The 24,146-nt window shown below is 43.8% G+C and overlaps 1 protein-coding gene across 8 annotated transcripts in view; it reads right to left on the reverse strand.

The window, feature by feature from the left end:
- Nucleotides 1–10,756, reverse strand: part of ZNF704 (zinc finger protein 704) — a 161,079-nt gene extending 150,323 nt beyond the window's left edge. For 6 of the 8 annotated variants that reach the window (XR_008427476.2, XR_008427475.2, XR_008427473.2 and 3 more), the window contains exon 1: nt 9,953–10,744. Coding sequence is in view for 2 of the 8 variants with exons in the window: in XM_053929534.2 (XP_053785509.1) it covers nt 9,953–10,378 (426 nt within the window). In the remaining 6 variants the exon portion in view is untranslated. Of the gene's footprint in view, nt 1–9,664; nt 9,806–9,952 lie in introns of those variants that run through there. The other 2 variants (XM_053929536.2, XM_053929537.2) reach the window with 2 other exon arrangements.
- Nucleotides 10,757–24,146: the final 13,390 nt, after the last annotated feature.

Below are 24,146 nucleotides of genomic sequence, written 5' to 3' on the forward strand. Positions count from 1 at the left end.
TGCATTCCCATGGACATCTACCAAAGTCCTGCTGAGATTTTGATTGGGATGGTGTTGAATCTATAAATCAGCTTGTGGAGAACTGACATCTTAACCATATTGAATTTGCTATTTAAACATGGTTTATCAATTCATTTATTTAGTTCTTCTTTAATTACTCTCATCAATGTCATAGATTTCACACATCTCTTTTATATATTTTCATTAATTTTATCCCTGAGTGTTTAGTTTTTGATACCACTGTTAATATTTTTTAAATTTCATTTTCCAAATGTAGTACATGCAATTGCTTCTGTAAACTGACCTTGTATACTGCAACCTTGCTAAGTTCACTGATCAGTTCTACTGATTTTATTGATTCCTTGGGGTTTTCTCTATAAATGATCATATCACCTACAAATCGAGATAGTTTGACTTTTTTCCCCTAATCTTTATGCCTTTCATTTATTTTTCTTGCCTTATTACACTGGCCAAACTTTCAGCACAATGTTGAATAAAAGAACAAACAAAGCTCTTAAACACCCACCAAGAACTTATAACAAGAAATGCAAATAGCAGCCCCTGCTCCACTTCTGTAAAGCCTACCTGAGGTCCTTTCAAACCTCCAAGTGGCTCCTCTCTTATTGCCACTCATTTGTCCCCACTCTAAGACATTAGAGTGTTCAGTACATCTTTCCCCTTTTCTGAGATAATTTTTATTGCATTTAATATTTGATGAAACAAGACTATTTTTATTTCATATACTCTCCACATATTTATTTTTATAAGTTCTAAGATCCTTATTCTAATGTTTCCACTATTTTTCTAATATTTTGTTAAACTAGTTTTGTGTTGCAAGTATGTGAACCTGCTAATTGAAAACATTTTCCAAAAAAAAGTTTTTTAAACTAAACTTTGGGCCCTAACTCAAATTAGTAGATATTACTGAGGTGGCGTCTTCAGTAACCACTTGTGTCTGACTTGTTAAGCAAGTTTAAGCTGTGTGGAAGTATTTATGACAACCCACAAAAATTACATTTCACATTGTTTTAATTTATAATTTAAAATAATCCCAAATAAAGCTCCAAATCCGATTGTTGCTTAGGTACCAATTCCAATTATTTTTTTAAATCTGTTGTTCCAAATGTTCACTAAAATGTTTGACAAATATCTATGTCGTTTGGAATATAATTACCTCATATATATATTTTTTTCATGGAAACTGCCTCATTCTTTCCTGGGACTTACTTCCCACATCTATAAAATTGGAGATAAAAATATCGACCTTCCAAGATTACCAGGAGGATCAAATGAAGGCAGCACTGAGGGCCCCCTGTAAACTATGATACCATTAAGTGTTGGGTAATACTGAAAACACACTGGACAGCACTCAATAAAGAGTCCTGACCTGACGTATTCAGTGTTCCAAATGCTGTCGTTGACAGAAAGTGTCAGTCCTAGTATCCCAGTGAATCTATATGCTATTCTCATTTAGAGTATTCTGATATTTTCGATCTTTTTTCTTTTAGAATGTAGGAAACATTATTAAATACACTTTCCTGGACATAAATGCTTGTGATTCTGTGCTTCCTGGCACTAATTAATTCTGTTCTGATCACTTCTCACAGCTCCTGTCCCCCAACTAGACCCATTGTGGGCCCTGATTTACCAAGAAAATGTGTTTTCCATCAGTTTTTAAACTTCACACATAAGAATAGTATTCACAGATGTACAAGTGAAATTTTACCACATGAAATACTCCCCTTTCTAAGATACTTGATAATGGGGAAATTATCAGCGTATAGGGAAAAATATTTCAAAGCTTATATGACCCACTAACAACATTTTAACCTCTCTATGCACGTGACAATGTATTTCTTTAATAACGCAGTTTTCATTATTTATCATAAGTATAAAGCACTTATCCATGAACTTCCCGTTTAGAAAAATAATTATAAGCCAGTATTTCCCAAAATGCATCCCAAGGGAAAGGTGTCCTAGGAAAGGAAAAGCCTCCATAGTCTCATAAATAGCAAATGGTACAATCTATATTCACCTCCTTATAAATGCAACAAACTCTTGGTGCCTAGGGTCAGTGACTTCTTTATAGGCATATGGGTGTTGTATTACTCTTCCAATCATTCTATATTAGAAGGTTTTCTAACTTAAAAAAATGTGTATCTCTGTTCCTAGCTGGAATTTCTCCAAGTCGTCCAGCCACCCAGTCCTTATCTCACCCTTCTGGATGTCTCCCCAATAGCAGAAGCAAGTAGGTACAAGAGTTTAGAATAACTTTGTGCTATGCATCCCCATCTACCCAAAGAACAAAGAATGACTTCTTCACCTAACAAAAGTACAGCTGGTCCTCGCACCAAAGCAGAGAAGAAAGAGAAAGGCAAACCCACTCCTCCATCTCAGCCACATGCCAGGTAGGGGTGGGGGGTGACGTCACTGTACTGCCATGGCAGCTTTTAGCGACACAGATCAACATGTGTGGTCAGCCTGTTCCCACCCCTCGGGATGGCCTCCAGGTTTTCTCCAATGGAAGAGGTGCAGCTCTGAACAGCCTGAAGAACCTGAGAGGCAGAGTCTCTGTTTCCTTCGCACAAGTAGGTAAGTGACTCGCAGCTTCCTGAGCTGAAAGGGAACCATCAAGCTGAGCCCTGCACGATGGCACCCCATGGAGTTCAGACAAGTGAAGTCAGAGTCACTCAGGGGAGCAGCTCTCAGAGCTGCCTTGTTGTCTTGGGCCAAGAAGGGGGTGGAAACAGTCAAAATTACTGGAATTTTGGATCCTTGAACAAAATCTCACAAAAGCTTCCTTTCTGAAACCACAAAGGAAATACACTGTGATCGAGGTCTAGTTTCAGGAGGTCTCTGGACCATATTCATTACAATAGACTATGACAGAGTAATGTTATCCCAATTGTATTTGATAACATTATAGCATGGAGACCTCAAGTAACCTGATCAAGCCACACAAGTAGCAAGTGGAGAAGCCAGCATTTGAACCCAGAGCTTGTTACATCATTTCTTGATGTACGCAGAGGTAATAGTGGGCTAGGGGGGAGTCAGCGGGATCAGCTGCTTTGACTCAAGCCTGTTCTCTCTATCTCACTAATGAGCCGCAATGAAGGTTATTAATAAACTGAAATTATCCTGTCTGCAGGTTTTTTCACATGGCATTTCAAGACACGTAGACTTTTTAAAAATTGGGTTGAATTTAGAACGTCAGTGCACTTTTGGCATTATGGAGTCTGACTAGCCATGCCCAATCAGTCTGAGATCAGGGAGATTTGACTTTCGCTTACCCACCCATCATGACAAGAACCTGAGGACAGCACGTGTGCCACAGAGCAGCGTGGGGACGAGGCGCTCTACGCCAGCCCTCAAGGAGCGACGCGCAGGTAGGGCCCTTGCAGCTCTTGCACTCGAGGTTCCCTGATGTTCTGCAGGATGAATGAGACGCTCCTGTGTGTTACTGCCGAGTTCTTACCCTAGAATGACAGTCTCTCCTTCCAGACGTTAGAGTCGAGCCTGTTTGCCCTATGTACAAACTAACACTAGAATTTTCAAAACTCTTCAACAAAGTGTTAGGATTTGACCACTCTGATTCCACTTGACAAATCTTGGTGTTATTTTATATTCCCTCCCATTCAATAAATGAGAGCAACTTTTTGCCAAATTCAGTGATCTAAACTCATCCTTGACTAGCCATTCAGGAATTACCTCCTGGCCAAACCATATCATCATCTTCATATCGGTTTTTTGGCTACAATTATTTTATGAAATATATCACAATTACATCCCAAACTGTGCGAACGAAGTAAGGTCTCTCAGTAGAGCTAATCATGGGGACAAAGAGAAAGGGGGTTCTTTCTAGACAACTTGGCAGCAATTTTTTAGGCTGTGGGCTCCCTGAAAGGGCCCTACCCACTGGACCACAGCCACAGGTGAGCTGCCTCTACCTGAGGTACTTTATGAAGGAAGAACTTTCCAAAAATAGAAGTTGATTAGCAATGAGTGGTAGATCACTTGAGAAAACTGATTTTTCTTTCTGCAAATATAAGGGAGTGAAGTGCAAATTATTCCAGACCCAGGGAACTAACCCAGTGAAGATGGTGATATCTTGGAGCTGGTGGACCAGGGCACTAATCCTTCCCCACCTGCCTTGCCACCAGCCCAGCTGGACACGGCATTTCACCTTCATCATCTCAAATGAGGGTATTGGATTGCTAGATAATCTCTGTTTCTCGTCCAACTTCCGCAGTGAATGACAACTTTGTCTGGTATCTTAAGCACATGCCTTTTGCTGCAGCCAACACAGACTATTTGCAAGACACATACTTGTTAGCAAATTGGAATTCAGTGTTTGTGGCACAGTCCTTGCCAAAGGCTTCTTACAGTCATCTGATACTCAAGAGATAGTCTAATAGTCATGTTAACCATCCCTAAAGAGCTGGCACACAGGAAGCAGATTCCATTCCATTGATATTTGTTGAGCACTGAAAGTGAGTGGGAACTTCAACATCTAGTATCTCATTTAAGCCTTTCTTCCCAGTTTTTCACCAGAGGAAATCTTGATAGAACACCTAGCCCTCTTTCATGTCCAGGTTTTTCCTAAACATATTATCCCAGTAAATTATCTATCTCTGCAGAGTAGAGACTCTGGTCCTGGGCCCTGAACTAATCCACTGCATCGCAGACCTGGGCCTTATTATCTCAGCCTCCTACTGCTTGGCCTTCGCTGTGTAACAATGTACTATAGAATTCTTCCTCTCTTTGATACTGTTTAATCTGCTACTCACTATTTCTTACATAAAGTCCCAGAAAGTCAGTTTTTTTCCTGTGAGAGTAGGAGGTGGGATCTTACCATTGAAGATAAATGAGTAAGCTTTTCTTGGTCAGAAACTGAAAACCATACAATACAAAGTTTCTCTTGTTGTCTCATTGAAAGCCTACATTGGTGTCCATTGCAGTAATCCAGCAACACATCTCAGATACATACTAGCACTTATTCCTCCATTTCCTTAGCAATCTTTTAATCCTCCTGGACATAAATGGGCATATAAATCCCAAATAAATATAGGGAGAGTCCAGTGAATCCAGCACAGTGATTGAAAGCACAGGCTGCAGGCATGACCCATGCTGTCACTCGTGGCCACATTGACTCAGATGTGCCACTTTACTTCTAAGTCAATTTCCTCACTTGGAAAATGGGGCCGTGTTGATTCCCGAGTCATACTGTCTCATGAGATCCTCCTTCAAACCAGTTAGTTCACTTCCTGGCTCACAAGTAATGAGCAAATATCCATTTGCTATAATGTTATTTTGGAACCCAAACTGCCCCACATTTTACTTCCATTTTTTAAAGTTTTATTGGTTTACTCTGTTTTCTCTGATTCACTGACCCATGACTTCATCACCATCCCTCACCCCCTTCTGTACTCACTTTTCTTAGATCCCACCTGACTAAACTGCATCCCCGCTGAATCCAGCCATCTGCTTTGTCTACAGGAGACGGTGGAGCATAAGGCACAAGGGTGCTCTGTCACTCAACACCTGTGTATCTTACGTGAACTGCTCGTCACTTCTGTAAAACAAGGATGATGATAGTAATGCCGGGTGACTCATGGGTATATAATCAAGTTTAAATGAGACTATACACTTAGACCTGAACTGACCATAGTAAGCTCTCAATAACTGTTCCCCAGGATTCTCTTTATTGTTATTACTCAATGCATGGGCTGATGGAATGAAGTTGGGAAAATTAAATACCCAGAACCACAAATACCAGATGGGTCCTTGAGAGCATGGCATCTCTGTTTCTCTCTCTAGTAAGTCTTTTCTCCACTCTCCTCCCACACTGTGTCACACCATCAGCTCCACTTCAAATGTCCTTCACCCTCAGCTGATGACCTTCCCTCCTGCTGTGTGGGGGAAACAGAGGCCATAGGACCATTACCACTTCATCTGACCATCATCCAATACATAACTACCCACACCTGTACTCACTGTCTCCACCTTCTCTATAATTCAGTGGGCAAAGGGCTCTTACTTCCTTAAAAAAACAACCCATCCTTGGGGTCTACATTCCCTCCCCTATGGCTTTTCCAAAGAGTGCCACCCTGAAATTACCCCTCTTCTCTCTGCATCTTTGGTTTCTCCCTAAGTGACCCCTCAATGACTCTCAACTCCTGGTATGCATGCCCTAAGTATGGGTGGAACCCAGGACTCACTTGTAACCAATAGCAAAGATGATAGTTTTATTGCTCCTGTGATTACAGTGCATTATATGAGACTCCAGCTCACTAGCAGACAGGTGGTAAGATCTTCCTCGCTGGCTTGAAAAAGTAAGAGGCTGAGTCAAGGAAGCCCACATGACAAAGTACTGTCAGTGGAAAGAGGGACTCTAGGAGCTGAAGACAGCCTTCATGTGACCACCAGCAAGAAGCTAGGATGCTCAGACCTACAGATGCAAGGGATTGAATTCTGCTGATAGCCTGGGTGAGCTCAGAAGGCAGCTCCTCCTCCCCCATCCAGCCTCATGATGAGAACACAGCCCACCCAACACCTGGACTGCAGCCTGTGCGACTTAGCACAGACCCAGAGACACTGAGCCTGGACTCCTAACCCGTAGATATCTGTTGTAAGTGATGTCTGTTGTAAGTTAAAAAGTTTATGATACTTAGTTACACTGCGATAGAAAACAAATATGCTTGCCCTCTACCAGATAGTCCCATCATGCATTAGAGTCTACTGTGTCCTGTCAAAAATAAAAAATAAATCAGGACCTCATGCCCTCCAGATGCTCCGCTCCTCTCTGCTCTCCTTTCCAGCAAAACTTGTAAAAGAGTTTTCCCTGTGTCTCACTGTGTCCTCAACTCCATTCACTGCTCAGCCAACGCTAGCCATATCGCTGACTCACATTCTTTTGCCCAGGACACCAACAAGTTCCACATTATCAAATCTGAATGAACATGCCTCAATCCTTATCTTATTCAATATCCTAGCAGTATTCAGCACCATTTAGCATGCTCAATTTTCAGAACTATTTCTTCTCTTAGCTAACTGGTCTTTACATCCCCCAGTTTTCTGTCATTTATGGTTGCTGCCTTCTCCTCCTACATTCAAGCCTGCTGTCCAAGCCGTGCTAAGCCACAGGGTCTGGCCCTGGCTCTCCTGTCTTGGTCACTCCCTCTCTAGCCCCAGCTTTAATGACCTCAACATGTTGGTGACTCCCAAACGTTTCTCTCCAGCCCTGACCTCTCCCCTCTGCTCCACATCCTATAGCTACAGGAATTGCAGCTTCCACCTGGATGTCTAACTGTCATCTCAGATGTAACACGTCCAAAACAGACTCTGCTCCCTCCCCAAAATCTGTTGTTCTCCCAGTTTTCCCAAATGCAACAAATGGCACACCTAACCAACTTTCACATGGGGGCCTCACCATGGATTTTTCTTTCCTCCTCCCACCTCCTTACATCAGCAAGTTCTTGAAGGTCAGTTGTCACAGTAGATTCTGACTCTGTTCACTCCCCTCTAATTTCCTCCTGTTAACCTAGAGAACACTGCCCTTACCTCTCTCTTGGACTACAGCACCTCGCTGGCCTCCTGCTTCTCCCTGCTGTCCACTGTACTCCATACTGCATGGTCTTTAAAAAAACGCAAGTAACCTTGTATGCCTTTACTGTTTAAAACTTTCCAAAGTCTTTGCACTCTACTTTCAAAATGTCCACCAGGCTCTATGTTCCCGGCCCTGACCGGCCTCCTTGGTGTATCTCCAACTTACCAAGTCCCAGTCACACTCACCTTTTTCTCCTCCCCACATCAAGACTTTTGCAATTGTTATTCCTTCTTTCTGGAAACATCTCCCTTTCAAGCTGCATGGCTTGGATCTCAGATCAAATATGTCTGCCTAGGGAGGTCTCCCCATAACAGCATTCTGTTCCTCATAGACTCTGAGATACCACCATTGCCATTTCCCTCTCATCGTGTATCACAGTCTCAGGCACCCAGGCTTATTTATCTGCTGGTTTGATTGTTGCTATGACTACTCTCACCAGATGTGAGTATACAGAAGGTGCTTACTTCTGTGTTTTAGAATAGCACCTGGTACATCATAGGTGCTCAATAAATATTTGAATAAATGAATGCACATATATGTATGTATGTATGTATGATGTGGACATTGTTATATGCATTTACAATGAAATGTCCTGTTGCATTCCATTAGAAAAATCTCTTCAATGTCAAAATGGCTGAAAAGCAGTAAAACTTATATACAAATTATACCTCAAACTACTCAATATATACATTTCTGAAAAGTGGGCAAACCAAAACATTATAACATAAAACCCATTTTGAAAGAATATAACATAAATTTGTTAGGAGATGTGAAAAACCTTTTTTGATAATGTTAAATTATCATACCCTAGTTATTCTGTTTTTATAGATTTGATTTCTCTCCCTGCATTGGGTTTGCTTGGATCACAGAGCATAAATTATAATTAATTTTTAAACACAAATTGTTCAACCACTGTTCAAACCACAAGGAATATTTTCAGTATTTCTGGACAAAAATGCTAAAGATTCATTTCTCCTATTCCCCAATGTCACTGACACCATATGACTTAGGTCCAAACCCAGCTATGCCCTACTGCCATCCAGCGCAGGCAGGCTTTGTAACAGGCCATGGTAATGAGTGTGGTCAGGGTCTGGAGTTCAGCAAGTAACTGTCAAAACTATCTTCCCAAGTGATTACTTGATGAAAGCTTCTCATTCCCAGAGCAGATACTTCCAGAGTGGTCTAGGAAAGAAATCTGTGACCATACCTACTCTGAGGCTCTTCTAAATGCTAACATTTAAAGCTTCTTTGGAACTACAATTTCATGCTTTGAGGAGGTGACTTTTATGCAAGCTCCGGGGAAAAAATAAGTGGCTATTAAACTCAATTGTTTATGTATTTTTCCTTGCTGATATACCCAAATCTTCTGAAAACTCCAGTACGCGGTTTATGCAGTTGGCTTCAAGATCCACTGTTGAGAAAAAGCACTCCCTCCCTCCTTACCACTTGCTGCCCTCAAAACTTCTTAGCAACACACACTGTGCACGAACCTCGGCCTGGTCCGCCTTGTCCAATCGCATGCCTGCAAGCCCAGCCAGTCAGTTGTGTAATAATAAACCCCTTATCTCCTGAAGATACAGAAACCGAACGATCTCGGTGTTTCAGTGCACAGGGACTTTGCTGGAATCCTCAGCGCACACTCACGTTCATTTTCAATGCCAAATCCACCCCACCCTACCCCCCAATTTTCTTAATTTCCTCCTTTTTACTCATTTGCAATTCCGAGGACAGAAAAAAGCCAAAATGCTAAACAATGTCAAGTTTAAACAGGGGAGGGCAGGGGGCACTGCCAACACTGCCAGCAAAATTCATGTAGAAACCACCGGCTTGGCTGTGCCTGCACTGGGCTCACTCGTTCCCTCCCGGTGCCTGCGATGGAAACTCGGCAACAATTGTTCTGGGATGGAGAGGGGCTGAGATGGACAGGACAAGCTGCCTGCTGGTAGTAATGAGCCAGACTAGCCCTCAAATCCAGGACAGCGGACACTCCTGCTTCCTGGATAGTATCTCACCCCCTCCTGCCTCGCCTGTCCCTAACCCGTGCAAACCCGCGCCTACCTCGTCTCAGCTCCAAGTTCCCGACCTCAACGGGGACAAGTGGCCTTTTCCTGCACCCGCACGAGACCCGGCCTTTGATGAAGGGGCAGCGGCTGTCCTCAAAGGGGCCCGGGACCGGCCAGGGGGCCGGGTTGAGCAAACCCGGACCCCGCGCCGCCCGCGCGCCTGACACACCCCTCCCCGGCCCCTCCCCCGACCGTTCCCTCCCGAGCCCTCCGGCCTCTCCCGGGCGGTCCTCTCCCCTTCCGGTGCCAACCCCGGTCCGCCAGTCCCGCGCCCCGCACGCACCTTCAGCGCACCCCGGGTCGGGCCCCTGGGGACTGCGCGGCAAGGGCCGAGGGGCAGGAAGCGCTCCTCGCCGTCCTCCTCCTCGTCGTCGTCGCCATCCCCCACCTCGATGACCCCCTCCTCGTCGTCCTCCTCGTAGTCGTCATCGTCCTCCTCCGCGCCCCCTCGGGGCTTCTCCGGCACCCTCCCGAGACCCCGCCGCCGTCGGCTCGCGCCCTCCTCGTCCTCGTCCTCCTCGCCCAGCAGCAGCAGCACGGGCGACGCGACGGCCCCGGAGGCCCGAGGGGGGCCGGTCCCCGCGCTCCGAGGCGGCGGCGGGGGCAGTGGCGGCCTCCCAATCTCTGGCGCCGTGCCCGGCGGGTGCAGCGCGGGGCCCCCACGGCGGCTGCCCAGGCTGGAGCGCTTGGCCAGGCGGCGCGCCTGCATGCCTGCCGCCGAGCTGTCCCCTCCCCTCCGCTCCCTCCCGCTGTCGCGGCTCCTCCCGCGGTCGCTGGGACGCACGCCGGCCCGGGCTGCGGGGCTACGGCGGGGCTACGGCGGGAAGGGGGTGGGTGTGAGCGAGCCGTGCGCTGCCACCTCTAACGCTGCCCGCCGCCGCCCTGCAGCCGCAGGCCGAGCTGCGCCCCATGCGGCCGGCGGCAGGGCCCGCGCCTCTCGGGCCTACAGCGGCCGGCCGGGCGCGAGCTGTCGGCGCCGCTGCCACAGCGCCCGCCCGCCGCCCTCTCCGCAGCCCTCGGCCCACGAGTCGGCAAAACCCGGACTGGAATACTCCCCAACCCGTGTTTTCCAGATCCAGGGCTTACGAGAGGCCGGGCCGCCGCCGGCCGCCTCCCCCAGCCGAAGCCGGCGACTCCCTCTAGACGGAGGACCGCGCACTTCGCTGCTACTAGGGTTGTCAGTCAAAGACAGACTCCGAAGGAAGAAATTTGCCCCCCCGCGCCCCCCCGCACGTTAATTTGAATAGTCTCTGCGCGGCGACAGCTCCTGAGCTTCTGTGCTATCAGGGAAGGTGCTCCCATCGGAATTTGGGGTCAGTCCCTAAGATGAGTCTCCAGACTCATCTGGATTCTTGAAACACGTTCATGGCGTTGCCTGCCCACCTGTCCGTCTCTGAGTGCACCCCTCCAAGCCCTGCCTGTCAAGCAATCCGGGCCCTTGTGAAGTCTTTAGTTTCAGCTTTTATTTCTGAATTCCTACCTGGAGTGCTTGTTTACAGCGGCTAAACGCCAAGATTTCTGCTTGCTGTCAGGGCCTTTGGAGAAAGAAATAGGATGGCCTGCTCCAGACTGCTTGAATTTGTTATTAAAAAAAAATTAGTATGAAATGAGATCAAGTCTGGAAACCAATAACCCATTTGCCATATAACTAATGGCACTGTCATTTTCTGAGGATTTCTAGGTGTGACACAGAAAAGTCAGTGACTACTGTATGAGGTTAGGTTATTTGGTAAGCCATGCCCTTTACACTCACATCACATGCCAAATTCCACCTTTGTAAGTGAGGCCTGGGGGGACACCTAACTCACTCAGTGCTCAGGCGCCTCCAGGAAGGTGGCCTCGCCCTCAGCTCCCTTTCCCTGTAATTATTGTCAGAGATCTAATACCACCACCCTGTGAGATACTTGAAGGAGCTCATTAAATGCTCACTTATGGTGTCTTCCAACTGTTGAATGGGGATGATGACAAGGATTATAAAATGAACTTCTTGTTCTCCTTGAATCAGATGGGCTTCCTGATACATCTATTTCAGGTAATGACATTCTCATTATAACCATTCAGGCCCAAAATAGCAGGATCATTTTTAACTGCCTTCTGTCTGGTATGCCCAGAGGCAGTTGTCCACTGGTAGGATCCAACGTTCTCTCTGAAATGCCTCTGGCATCCACTCCTTCCCTTCCATTCCCAAACCTCCTACAGTGTCATGGCTACCATGTGAAAGTTTCCCACCAGCTCTCTCTACCCCTTTCTTCAACCACACCCCCTCCTCTTCCCTTTCACATACCAGCACCAGATTCATCTTCCCCAGACCTTTCAGATCATGGTATTTTCCTGTTGAACTCTTCATTTGTAAATATTCCATTTAAGACTTCAGGGAGTGAGAAGGTTGAGCATTTGAAGAGATGGGTGTGTAACGGTAAGTGCCAGCCAAGAAGTGAACTAATCAGATCCATGAGTGCTTACAAAGAACAGAGAAGGGTCACTGAGTGTTTTCATCCCAACTGCAAGGAATTTGCCTTGGTTGATTTCAAAGATGATTTTAGGGACAGGTAGCAGGGCCCTTCTCTGACCCAAAGAATAAAAGACCAGGCCCGGGCCTGGCTGACAGGTGCAGCGGCAAAAAATGATAAAGGTGTGAGGCAAGTGGGGAGGTAGCTGGATCCCAATCCTGCCTCTGAAACCTACCAGCTGCAGCTCTATGTACTTATCCTCCTCTCTCAGTGCCTCAGTTTCCTCATCTGATAACTAGGGATAATAGCAGTCTCTATATAATAGTAAACTTGTTTTGCAGGAAAATAAGTCATCCTACAGATACGTGTAATGTGTGTAATCAGCTTAGAAGAGTAGCTGGTACAGGTAGGTCTGTATAAAGGCTCGTTAGAGTCAATGTGTTGATAGCAATACACAAACAAAGCTTGGGATGCTCTCAAAGAACAAGTTGACTCTCTTTTAAGTAAGCTCAGAACAGTCAATAACTAGCAAAAATGTGCTTTTAAAGCCAGACTACATTTTATCAAGGGGCTGTGGTTAGGCCAAGGGTAAAGCTTTTTATGTCTGAAATTACCGTAGATGAAAGAAAGTAAGCATGTTCCTGAAAACTGACAGGACAAACAAGATTAAGTGAGTCGTGGTTGGTATTTGTGGTTTAGTGGAAGAAGTTCTAATTTACACCACTGTTCTTTCTTTCAAAATTGCTGTAAATGCTTTGAAATCAGTTGTTCTCTTTCTCAGGCCACCTCAGCAGAGCTCATGCATATCCCCATTTCCTGGCCCCTCTAGGCCTGAGAGGCTGCCCTCTGAGAAGGAGAGAGAGTGGCCTCATTATTGGGACGATTGAGTGGAGGCAAATGTCAGAAGAGGTTGGCCAAGCTGGGCTGTGAGGGATGAGAAGGATCTAGATAGGCAGGGACATGCAGGCCATTTAAGACCAATCTTGACATTAGAGGACATCAGTGAAAAGTAAAATCAAATGACCTAATTCACCAGGAATCAAGAAATACCTAATGACAGAGGCTGATGACACACTGCACTCATGATGTGGGCTTTGAAGTCAAATGATGTCTCACGGTGTCAAGCAAGCGTAGAGGAGTCATTGCTGCTTCCTTCCCTCAGTGCTCCCTAAACATCACACATTTCTTCCAAAACCAGGCATACTTGCCACTAGGACAAGGCGCCCTCTCTGTCATCTGGCGGGCCGATTTAACAAATCATTGTTGAGAAAGTAAAGCAGAGGGAGGGCTAGAGACAGCTGTGGGTTTAATATAAAAAAAAATACGATATTTAAGACCTATTTAATATACTTAATTTATTATTTATTATGACATTTACTTATTATAATTATATTTTGCTTATAACTACTTATAGTTATATATATGATACATTTATTTTCTATGACATTTATTTATATTTTGATATTATATTTAATATCAATAAATATTAGAACAAACGTAAGAACAGTAGGGATTGTAATGTGAAATTTGAATGTATAGTTGTAGCAGCAGCCATGGCAAGGGACTTTCATCTCCCTTCCTTGGTGGGTGGGGTCTGCTTTCCCCTTTATCCTGTGTGCTCTGGCTGAATGGTCTGTGAGGTGCTGAGGAGGACCGAGAATGGGCTTTGGAGTGAGTTGCACTCCACAACCACAGAGCAACTGGCTGCCTTGGCCTGGTTTCTCCTGATCTTAAGTGACTCTTTTCTTTTTAGATTTTATTTATTTATTTTTAGAGAGAGGGGAAGGGAGAAGAGTGGGAGAGAAACATTGATTGGTTGCCTCTCGCATGCCCCCAGCTGGGGGGACCAGGAATTGAATCAGTGTCCTTTCGTTTTGCGGGACAATGCCCAACCTGCTGAGCCATGCCAGTCAGGGTGAAACTCTGGCTGTTTTAACCCACTGAAATCTTGAGTATTCACTATTGCAGCATAATCTGGCCTGTCTTGATTTATATATATGCCCCCCAAAATAAAATGAAAGTGTCCCTTATTTTAATACCTAGTAGTGTCTTTTTTTTAATTTTAATTTTGTATTTTTATTCAATTACAGTTGTGTGCCTTTTCTCCCCATCCCTCCACCCCACCCCAGCTGAACCCCCTTCCCTCCCCCAACTCCACCCTCCCCCTTGATTTTGTCCATGTGTCCTTTATAGTACTTCCTGTAATCCCCTCTCCCCACTGTCCGCTCCCCACTCCCCCCTGCCTATTGTTAGATTGTTCTTAACTTCAATGTCTCTGGTTATATTTTGTTTCCTTTTTTCTTCTATTTATTATGTTCCAGTTAAAGGTGAGATCATATGGTATTTGTCCCTCACCGTCTGGCTTATTTCACTTAACATAATGCTCTCCAGTTCCATCCATGCTGTTGCAAAGGGTATAAGCTCCTTCTTTCTCTCTGCTGCATAGAATTCCATTGTGTAATATACCATAGTTTTTGGATCCACTCATTTGCTGATGGGCACTTAGGTTGCTTCCAGTACTTGGCTATTGTAAATTGTGCTACTATGAACATTGGGGTGCACAGGTTCTTTTGGATTGGTGTTTCAGGGTTCTTAGGCTATATTCCCAGCAGCAGAATTGCTGGGTCAAAGGGCAGTTCCATTTTTAGTTTCTGAGGAAATTCCATACTGTTTTCCACAGTGGCCTCACCAGTCTGCATTCCCACCAACAGTGCACTAGGGTTCCCTTTTCTCCGCATCCTCTCCAACATTTGTTTGTGGATTTGTTTATGTTGGCCACTCTGGTGTGAGATGGTGCCTCATTGTGGTTTTAATTTGCATCTCTCTGATGGCTAGTGATGCTGAGCATCTTTTCATATGTCTCTGGGCCCTCTGTATGTCTTCCTTGACGAAGTATCTGTTCAAGTCCTTTGCCCATTCTTTAATTGGGTTGTTTGTCTTCCTGGAGTGGAGTCGTGTGAGTTCTTTATATATTTTGGAGATCAGGCCCTTGTCTGAGGTATCATTGGCAAATATGTTTTCCCATACTGTTGGTTCTCTTTGTAATTTGGTGCTGTTTTCTTTAGCCATGCAGAAACTTTTTATTTTGATGAGGTCCCATTTGTTTATTCTTTCCTTTATGTCCCTTGCTTTAGGGGACATGTCTGTGAGGATGTTGCTGCGTGGAATGTCTGAGATTTTCCTGCCAATGTTTTCCTCAAGGACTTTTATGGTGTTATGATTTATATTTAAGTCTTTTATCCATCTTGAGTTTATTTTTGTGTATGGCGTAAGTTGGTCATCGAGTTTCAGTTTTTTGCATGTAGCTGTCCAGATCTCCCAACACCATCTGTTGAAGAGGCTGTTTTTGCTCCATTTTATGCTCCTGCCTCCTTTGTGAAATATTAATTAAGTGACTCTTAAAACTTTGAGTGCTGAGCTCCAAACATTGTTTTTACATGTACTGAGAAATTGTACCAAAAGAAAAAATCAGGCTCAATTTGATCTTTTGTTCAAGTTTTAAAAACTCAAATTCAGGAAAATAGTAACACATCCCCCAAATCATGAGGTGTGACCGTGACCAGCACAGAGATACAACAAACTGCCACCTAACAGCAACAGCTCTTTGATGTCCTTGAGAGCCTTAAGTAGCTGGATTCTTGGAGAGTGGCAGGTCCTTTTAAAAACTGTTTTCAAACTGAACATAAAATTTTGCCCTTTAAATAGGTTAAAAAGGTTATAAGGTTAGTTTTTCCACACCTCTGGAAAACTTAAAAATGACTTCAAATGATGACTGTCATCCCACGGCATGAAAAACAGATTGAGGTTAAGAGAATCATCTCTTACAACTGTCAGGCTGAAAGCCTGCCTAAGTCAAGCATAAACCCCCACCAGATAAATGTTTCTTCCACGAGCAATTAACTTCGACTCTCTTTAACAACGTAGCGTACTTTCAATGCATGTCTTTAAAATACTTCCCAGAGACTTAGATTTGTGTGTGTTTGTGTGTACATAAAAATGATTAGAATTGTTTTTTTTAGGTAACACATATTTGGTATTTCGGGTGAGTGTGTGTGTATGTGTATATGTGAGACTTATTTCATTATCTGGTCAGCTAGTGCCAGTCTCTAAGCAGCTCTGGCCACACACCTGTCAGCCTTGTGACCAGGGACAGGTTTGTCCTTTGCCTCTTGCAGCAGTTAAGGAAATCCCAGTAAAGGACTCCGGCAGGCCCAGTCTGCATCATGAGCCCACATCGGTGGCCAAACATGGAGTGCTGTGATTGGTTACCTCTAAACCACATGGGTAAAGGGTTAAAGGATGGGTACTGAACTGGGCAGAAAAAGAACATAAAAGATGTTATAAATGTAGCCAATACTATCTCAAATCTGAAACATATAATTAAAAAAATCATATCTAATCTCTCTACCCAAAGACAATCACCCTTATTGTTTTGGTATATTTATTTAAATTTCTTTTCTATGTGTCTTTTTTCTTACATATTATTTTCTCTTTCTCCACCTGTTTTATAATGTAAGCTTTTCTTTCACACATGGCAATATAACTTGTAGATGGATTTTGAACTAGACTAGTAGAACAGAATAAATCATAAAAATACTACAAGTAAAAGTGCATGAATATTTTTATCATCTCTGGGGAATGACAGCCATTTTAAAGAGCATATGAAATCAGAGACTGATAAATTGGACCAAAAAAGACCTTTAAATTTTATGACAAAGTTACCATTAAAAAGTTTAAAAATAGGTGAAAGATGATTAGAAGACATTTTTGTCATAAAACCAAGGATTAATGTACAGCAGAATACAACCAATTCAGTATTATTAAAACAATTTGATCTAATATTCACCTATCAGGCTGGCAGACACATTAAAGCATTGATAACATTCGGTGGCACCGAGAGTGTGGAGAAACAGGTGCTCGTGTATTCTGCCACAGTGTCCATTATAACTCCAGAAGGCAGCCAGCATTGCCACCTCTAGCTCTGCATTCTAGAGAAACATGAGCTCAAAGGAGCATGTATCTGGTACAGCACTGGTTTTAACAGCAAAAATAACAAAAACAAAAACAGTGTAAATAGTCATCAAAGGGAGAATGGTTTTAAAAGATGCCTCTGACAATCTGACCCACTACTCTGCTCCTCAAAAGAACAAGGCACCTTTCTGTGGTCTCACAGGGAAAGGGCTCACATTTGTAAGAGAAAAGGCAAATGATAAAGTAATACTTAAACAGGATTTCATTTGTGTTGAAACCAAACTCTGCAAAGTATATTTTATATTTCCACATAGTGTGATTTCCAATAGGAAGACAGATGGACAGATGGGCAGATGGCAGAATGTCTGAAGGACACCTTTCAGCCTCCGGGGGTAGGGATGGGTGTTTGGGATTGAGGAAGGGGAACAAGAGGGCTCCTACTTTCTGTATTTTTCTTGACTCTGAAAAACAATGTATTCAAATGCTGCCCAGTTTCTTTTAAAGTAGAGTAAAAACTTCTCACAGCCTAACTTTTACTAGAGAAAATTCTGTCAGACCATGACGACATGATTTCCCCAGGTTCTGCTCGCTAAGTAGGGGCTGTCAACCTTGGCACAGAAAGCACTGTGCACCTTTGGGATTCTTTGCTTAGCATCAGAAGTGGAATCAGGGGTCAAAGGGTGTGCACCTTTTCTCTGTACATCTTACTGGAGGGCTCTCGGAAATGGTTGCCTCAGTTTACATTCTGACAATCATGGGAAAGTGGTTGGCCTCCTGCTCTGTCCTCTGCTTTGATCATATCTCACTCTTTCCATCTTTCCCTTTCTGATCATTAATAAAGAAAAGTCGTTTCCCATAAGTTCGTGCTTTATCTCCCTTTGTGTGAATTCTTATCCTTTTCCCACAGGCCTACAAGAGTCTGGGTTTTCCTTTCCACTTGTGTGAACTCTAGACCTTAAAAATCCTATTATCGTATTTTTTGCATGTACTTCCTTAGCTTTGTTGTTTGTCTTTAACTGTTTCTTCCCCAAAGCTTTAGATTTGCCTATTGGTTTCTCTTTTCCTCTCTTTACTGATTTTGTAAGTCCTTATCACTGTTTTCCTAACATTTGTACTAATAACTTGCACTAGACTTCATCCCTTATCACTTTCCTTCAATTCTTGTTTCCTTAAGAAAAAAAATGGCTTTTTTTGCATCAAGGCTTCACTTTAACTGCCATTATTTTGTTTATGTGCTTATCTAAAGTAGTAATTTCCTTATAGTAGAGGATGTGCTATCATTGGGATGAACTCTTAAAATTCAATTTTCAGATTTGATTCTCATTTATTTTAGTTACTGATCACATGCCTTCCTGTGTGTATTTTAGTTAATAAACCTGGTTTAATCCTTTCATCCTAATAGAAATATTTCTAGGTCATCATGGTAATATCTCTAATTAGCAACATTTTTTCAGAATACTAAACCTAACTGTTCTAACATATTTAACATTAATACAAATGTGAACATATGATTGGCTCACCGGCTTGAGTGTTCTGCGACCCGGAAGCCGTCGGTACCTGTGCTGTCCATCACAGCAGCCACCGGCCACGTGGAGCTGATGGAGCACTTGGAATGTGATTAGTGTAAATGAGGAACTAAATTTTTTATTGTATTTAATTTTAATTGAGTTTAAATAGCCATGTATAGCTCATGGCTACAATATTGGACAATGCTGGCCCAGACCTTTCAAAGGCCATTTTCTACTTTCCCGATCCACTTTTTAGATGAACCTGACTAGTAAAGGAAACAGAAGTCATATTCTTGAACTTTGCAGCAAATCCAAAATCCTAACTACCATAACTATGTTTTCTCATCTACCTACCTAATTTTAAAAGACTAATGTTTTTGAATTACTCACTTGTATTTAACAATTCTCACTTACTACCTTCACAAGGCTTCTAACTAGGCTATTTTCAGGTTCGAGGGTGACAAGGTATCCAAAGCTCCTCATTTATATCCTGTGCTTCCAGTATTATTTTTATCTGTACCATTTTCATTCCCACGTTTATTTTCTTTTTAAGCTATTCCAGGGGGAGATGTGCCTGAATTACCCCCAGCAACTTATTAGAAGAGTCTGGAAAGCCATAAAATATAATGGGACATTGGCACATGCTGATATAAATGTTCCTGGGATTTCTTTAAAGCTAGTTGTAAATTTCCTTGTCATTATTGTTTGGCCTGTTAATATGGAAAGAAAAAAAAGGAGAGATGGAATTTAGTAAAGAGTGCAAAAATTCTTCCACGCTCACCATACTCGCAAGGCTCACTTTCCCCTGAACCACTGCAGATATAGAGGCTGTCTGTGTGGCCCAGACCTCACGTGGATGAGAGAGGGGAGACAGGCAGCCCGATGTCTTCGAGTCTTTCCCTATGGATGCAGAGCTCACCAGCAATTGTTTCCTCTCATCTCTGTGGGCATGAAGGTTGAAGCTTGTCCCGGCACCTCTTGCATCTGAAGCCCAGGGTCCCAAGGCCTCCAGTGGTCCCGTCTGTTCACCTACCACCTGATGTCTTGCCTCCTCTTTCCACGTGGCACATGCAGCTGACTCCCAAGACCCTTGGCCTGGACTGAAATTTCAAACAAAACCTGCTGCAAATACTCTTGTCTCTCGCTGCTTTCCAGAAGTTAAGAGGCGGGAAGAGGAGACAAATGAAGAGGAACAGAAAAGGAAAGAGAAAAAAGAGGAAGGGACAAGAAGGGTGGGCAGCAAGAAAACATAAGGGGAGTCTTGGGTTTTTGGTAATTTACTATATTATATGTTATAATCCACACATCAAAGGTTTTCTTCTATTTAGCCTAAGTGTATTCTGCCTCAGTGTTCTTCAGCTTTTACACATTTATGCTGAAATACATGATGCTTTATCTCCTAAAACCATCCCCTGATGGCTCATATTTGGGCCTTACATCCTCTCTCATTTTACAAGGGTGCTCACTCTCACACTTAATTTGAACCACAAAGAAGGTGAAGAAATTTACATTTATTCTAATGGGTCATAAGGATGGGGGCGGGTGGTGAAAGGGAGATGCTTCTAAAAGGTTTAAAGGTGTGTGCTGTGATCTGCATGTTCCTGTCCCTACCCCCTAAATTCATATGTTGAAGCCTATCCCACAAGGTAATGGTATTAGGAGGTGGGTCTTTTGGGAGGTCAGTAGGTTACGAGAGCAGAGGCCTCAGGAATGGGATCAGTGACCTTATGACAGAGACTGAGAGAGCGCTCTCATCCCTTCCACCATGTAAGGACACTGGGAAGCATGCTGTCTATGGGAAAGTGACCCCTCAACAGGCACTGACTTTGCAGGTGCCTTGATCTTGGACGTCCTAGCCTCCAGAACTGTGGTAAACAGATGTTTGTCGTTTATAAGCCACCTATCTATGGCACTTTGTTTTAGAAGCCTGAACAGGCTAAGGCAGTGTGTATTTGTGTGCATGTGTGTGTGTTAACTTCTACTTAGATGGGTCAGCCTGGCACACTTTTGGTCCTGTGAGAGCCCCCCTGTTTTTCCCCACCTCACCCCCCAACTTTTCTCATGCACATTGAAGACTGAGCGATAATTCCGAGAGCATTTTCCTTCCATTTGCTCCTAGATATTCTCTTAGTTTTCACTCCCCAGAGTAAAATCATTAAAAGTTTTTCTGAAAATACAGTTATCTTGGGGGTTTGACCCTCAAGTTATCATCCACCAATATCCAACCAGAATGTATTTGTGCTGAGCTAAGCATGCTCTTGGCAGATCTTTGAACTCAGAAGAGAAAAGCTTTGTGGTAAAATGGTGGGTAGGTAGGATCAGGGAAGGTCTGGGTAACAAGAGTGACAGGCAAGGGACACTTGTGACAGGCTGTTCTGTATCTGGACTGTGACGGTAATTATACAAATCAACATGTGTGATAGACTTGCATAGAACTACATGCACCCACACACAATGCATGTTGACCTGGTGGAGTCTGAATAAGGTGGCTTGTGTCAATGCCACTCTCCTGGTTGTAATATTGTACTATTATTGTGCTAGATGTTATCATTGGGGGAAACTGGGTGAGGACATAAACAGGAACTCTGTATAATTTCTTAAAACTGCAAGCAAGCCCACAATAATCTTCCAATAAAAATTAAAAAATAGAAGCACTACAGAGAGGACAGGCCTGGATGATGTCAGAATGCCGAATCCTGGGCAGCCGGGGCTCCCGAAGGGCGTGAGGATCCAGAGAGAAGGAGAAGACCCACATCTAATGGGAAGAGAGGCATGTTCTAGTGGGTAATTTAGGCATGTTCTTAAATTACATTCTCCTCTGCTCCTTATGTTATACTGTAAAAACTTTGTCTATCACTAAGCCATAGTTTTTAGGGTGACCATCTATCAGGTGCTGAGAGTAATAGTAATAATAGCTATCACGTATGGCTAGCTGCCAGGTGCCACTTTCTTTATATGAGTCATCTCATCTGACCCTCTCAAGAGTCCTATGGGCAGGTGTTGCCCTTCTATCCATGTTCCAGATGAGGCCACCAGGCAGGGAGAGATGAAGAAACACATATGGTCACTGGCAGAGCCAGGACTTCTCTGATTTCAGCAGCAGCGTCACCAATGCTCCCTGGTGCTCCCTCGTGCCAGGTGTGCAGTCCTAGCTGCTTTCTCTTCATGACAAGAAAGTGCTTGCCATAAATTCTGGAAAATTCTCCACCATCTGTTGGCACCAAGTAACCACATTTGCTTATTATGTGCTCTCTAGTGCCAGCCACGTTGCATAAATCATCCCATGAAGTCTTCACAGCATGTCTGGATATGTTATCTCCACTGTATTGATGAGAACATGCGAAGTCTTGTCCAAAATCACACAACCAAGACGTGCAGAACCAGTGGAAGCACGTGGGTGGGCAGACTCCTGTGCTGCCCTTCAACCTCTGTGCTCTACTGCCTCCAACCCAGAAACTGCAAACTCAGAATCATTTCATTTCCCCGCAAAGCTCGATGATTTTCAGTCTCCTGGAGCCACATTAATCTGTTCTATTTTCTGGGTCTTCCAAATTCATTTTTCAGATTATTCTCAGGGAACATCCTTTGTTAATCTATCCTCTACTCAAGGCTGGGACAAGTTCTCTTTCCTTAAGTGGTTCAGTACACAAGAGCCAGCATGCACAATCCGTGTGTAACATGTCCACTTTAATGGTGGTGGCAATGACCTTTTGCTTGAAAGTTTGCAGGAAGCAATCAGCATCTCTAACACATCAGCCATCAGCTTCTTCAGCTGCTATCTCCTCTATGTCACTTCAGAGCACCTGGTAGGGGACCAAGGACTTAAAGGGCTATCTATCAGTCCCCTTGAGTGAAGGGGACATGGTCTCTTTTGCTTTATTGCCCTATAATAACAGAGACTGCATGAAGAAAATCAGAAGGAACTTGCCAGGGAAATTTCTTGCTGGAGTTCAGCAAACAAATTCACAGCATGAGCCGAAGGTTCAGGGCAGCTTCCCTCTTCTCCCTGGGTCCTCTCCCACTCCGAGCACTCCACGTCCGGGTTTTCGTGGTAGCTGCAGACCGAGGCAAGCACACGACTGGGGAGCCCAGCTGGCCCCCCTGGCCAGGCCTGAGTGTCAGGGGCTGTACAATGAGAGCCAGATTTGGGCACCACAGCTGGGAGTGAGGCTTTTGTTCCTTAACAAAGCAAGCGCCTGGGTGGCAGGGCTGCCAGTGCTCAGCCTTGCCAGGCAGGCATCAAGGAGCCCTCCTGGTGGATGTTTGTGACCCTTAATCAGAGACAGCTCCCTCTGATTCCAAATGATGACAGGGAGATGCTGTGGCAAATTCTTTTCATACCAGCGGACCCTGCTCTCCCAGTGGAGGTGATTATCATGCACCAGGGGCCTGTTAGCTCAGGTGTAACACACGTGTTTTGTTGGTAACCAACTGAGTCCTGGCCAGAGCTTTCTGTCTTTTCTGTCAAAGACCTTCTTACGTCCTCTGTAACCCATAGGCTGTCTTTTTGGCTGAAGCAAGTTAAATGATGGACTCATTTATTCCAGGAAGGAAAGTTAGGAATTAAACATCCTAATGCAGCTCACTCAATTTGTGGTGTCTGGTTGTAAATACATAGGGACCTTCTGCTATGTGAGTTGTTTGATTTTTGCTGAGTTAGAATACATGCAGCTCCAGGTTGTTACCCACTTCGAGAAAACTCACATGAGAAAACCTAAATCACAAGCCAGATAGATCAGGGATGAATAATCTCCATTCATGAAGGACTGCTCATGTTTCAAAAGCATTAGAAAACTTAGATACTCACCCCCTCCTGGAAAAAAAAAAAAAACTCCACCTCAATCCGTGGAGCTGATGTCTAATGTATCAGAATTAAAAGTGTATTCCTTCAGCTTTAGGCTCAGGCTTGTTGGGCAAATACTTTTTCAGAAATGATGAGGTTACAAGATAGTCATGTACACCCGAGTATAAATAAGTTCACTTCTTTCCTGAGAGCAGGTTTCCAGGAATGGAACAGACTAGTCACAACTGAATTCCTGAAAGGAGACAGAGGAGCAATATAAGTGGCAGTGAATGCAGAAAAAGAGAGTCTGAAAATTGGTGTTTGTTGCCTCACAATTCTAAAACAAGTAAGCTTTTCATTTAAAAAAAATTTTTAATATATTTTATTGATTATGCTATTACAGTTGTCCCACTTTTCCCTCTTTGCCCCCCTGGATCTGGTGCCACCCATTCCCTACTCAATTGCCCCCTGCCTTAGTTCATGTCCATGGGTCATACATATAAGTTCTTTGGCTTCTCCATTTCCTATACTATTCTTAACATCCCCCTGTCTATTCTGTACCTACCAATTATGCTCCTTAAACCCTCTTCCCCTATCCTCCCCCTTACCTACCCCAACCGATACCCTCCAAGTGACCTCCATATCTTCGATTCTGTGTCTGTTCTGCTTGTTTGCTTAGTTTGTTTTCTAGATTCAGTTGTTGATAGTTGTGAATTTATTGCCACTTTAAAGTTCATAGTTTTGATCTTCTTTTTTTAAAAAAAT

The sequence above is a fragment of the Desmodus rotundus genome, chromosome 8 (genome assembly GCF_022682495.2).
Source record: "Desmodus rotundus isolate HL8 chromosome 8, HLdesRot8A.1, whole genome shotgun sequence".
Classification (NCBI taxonomy): Eukaryota; Metazoa; Chordata; class Mammalia; order Chiroptera; family Phyllostomidae; genus Desmodus; species Desmodus rotundus.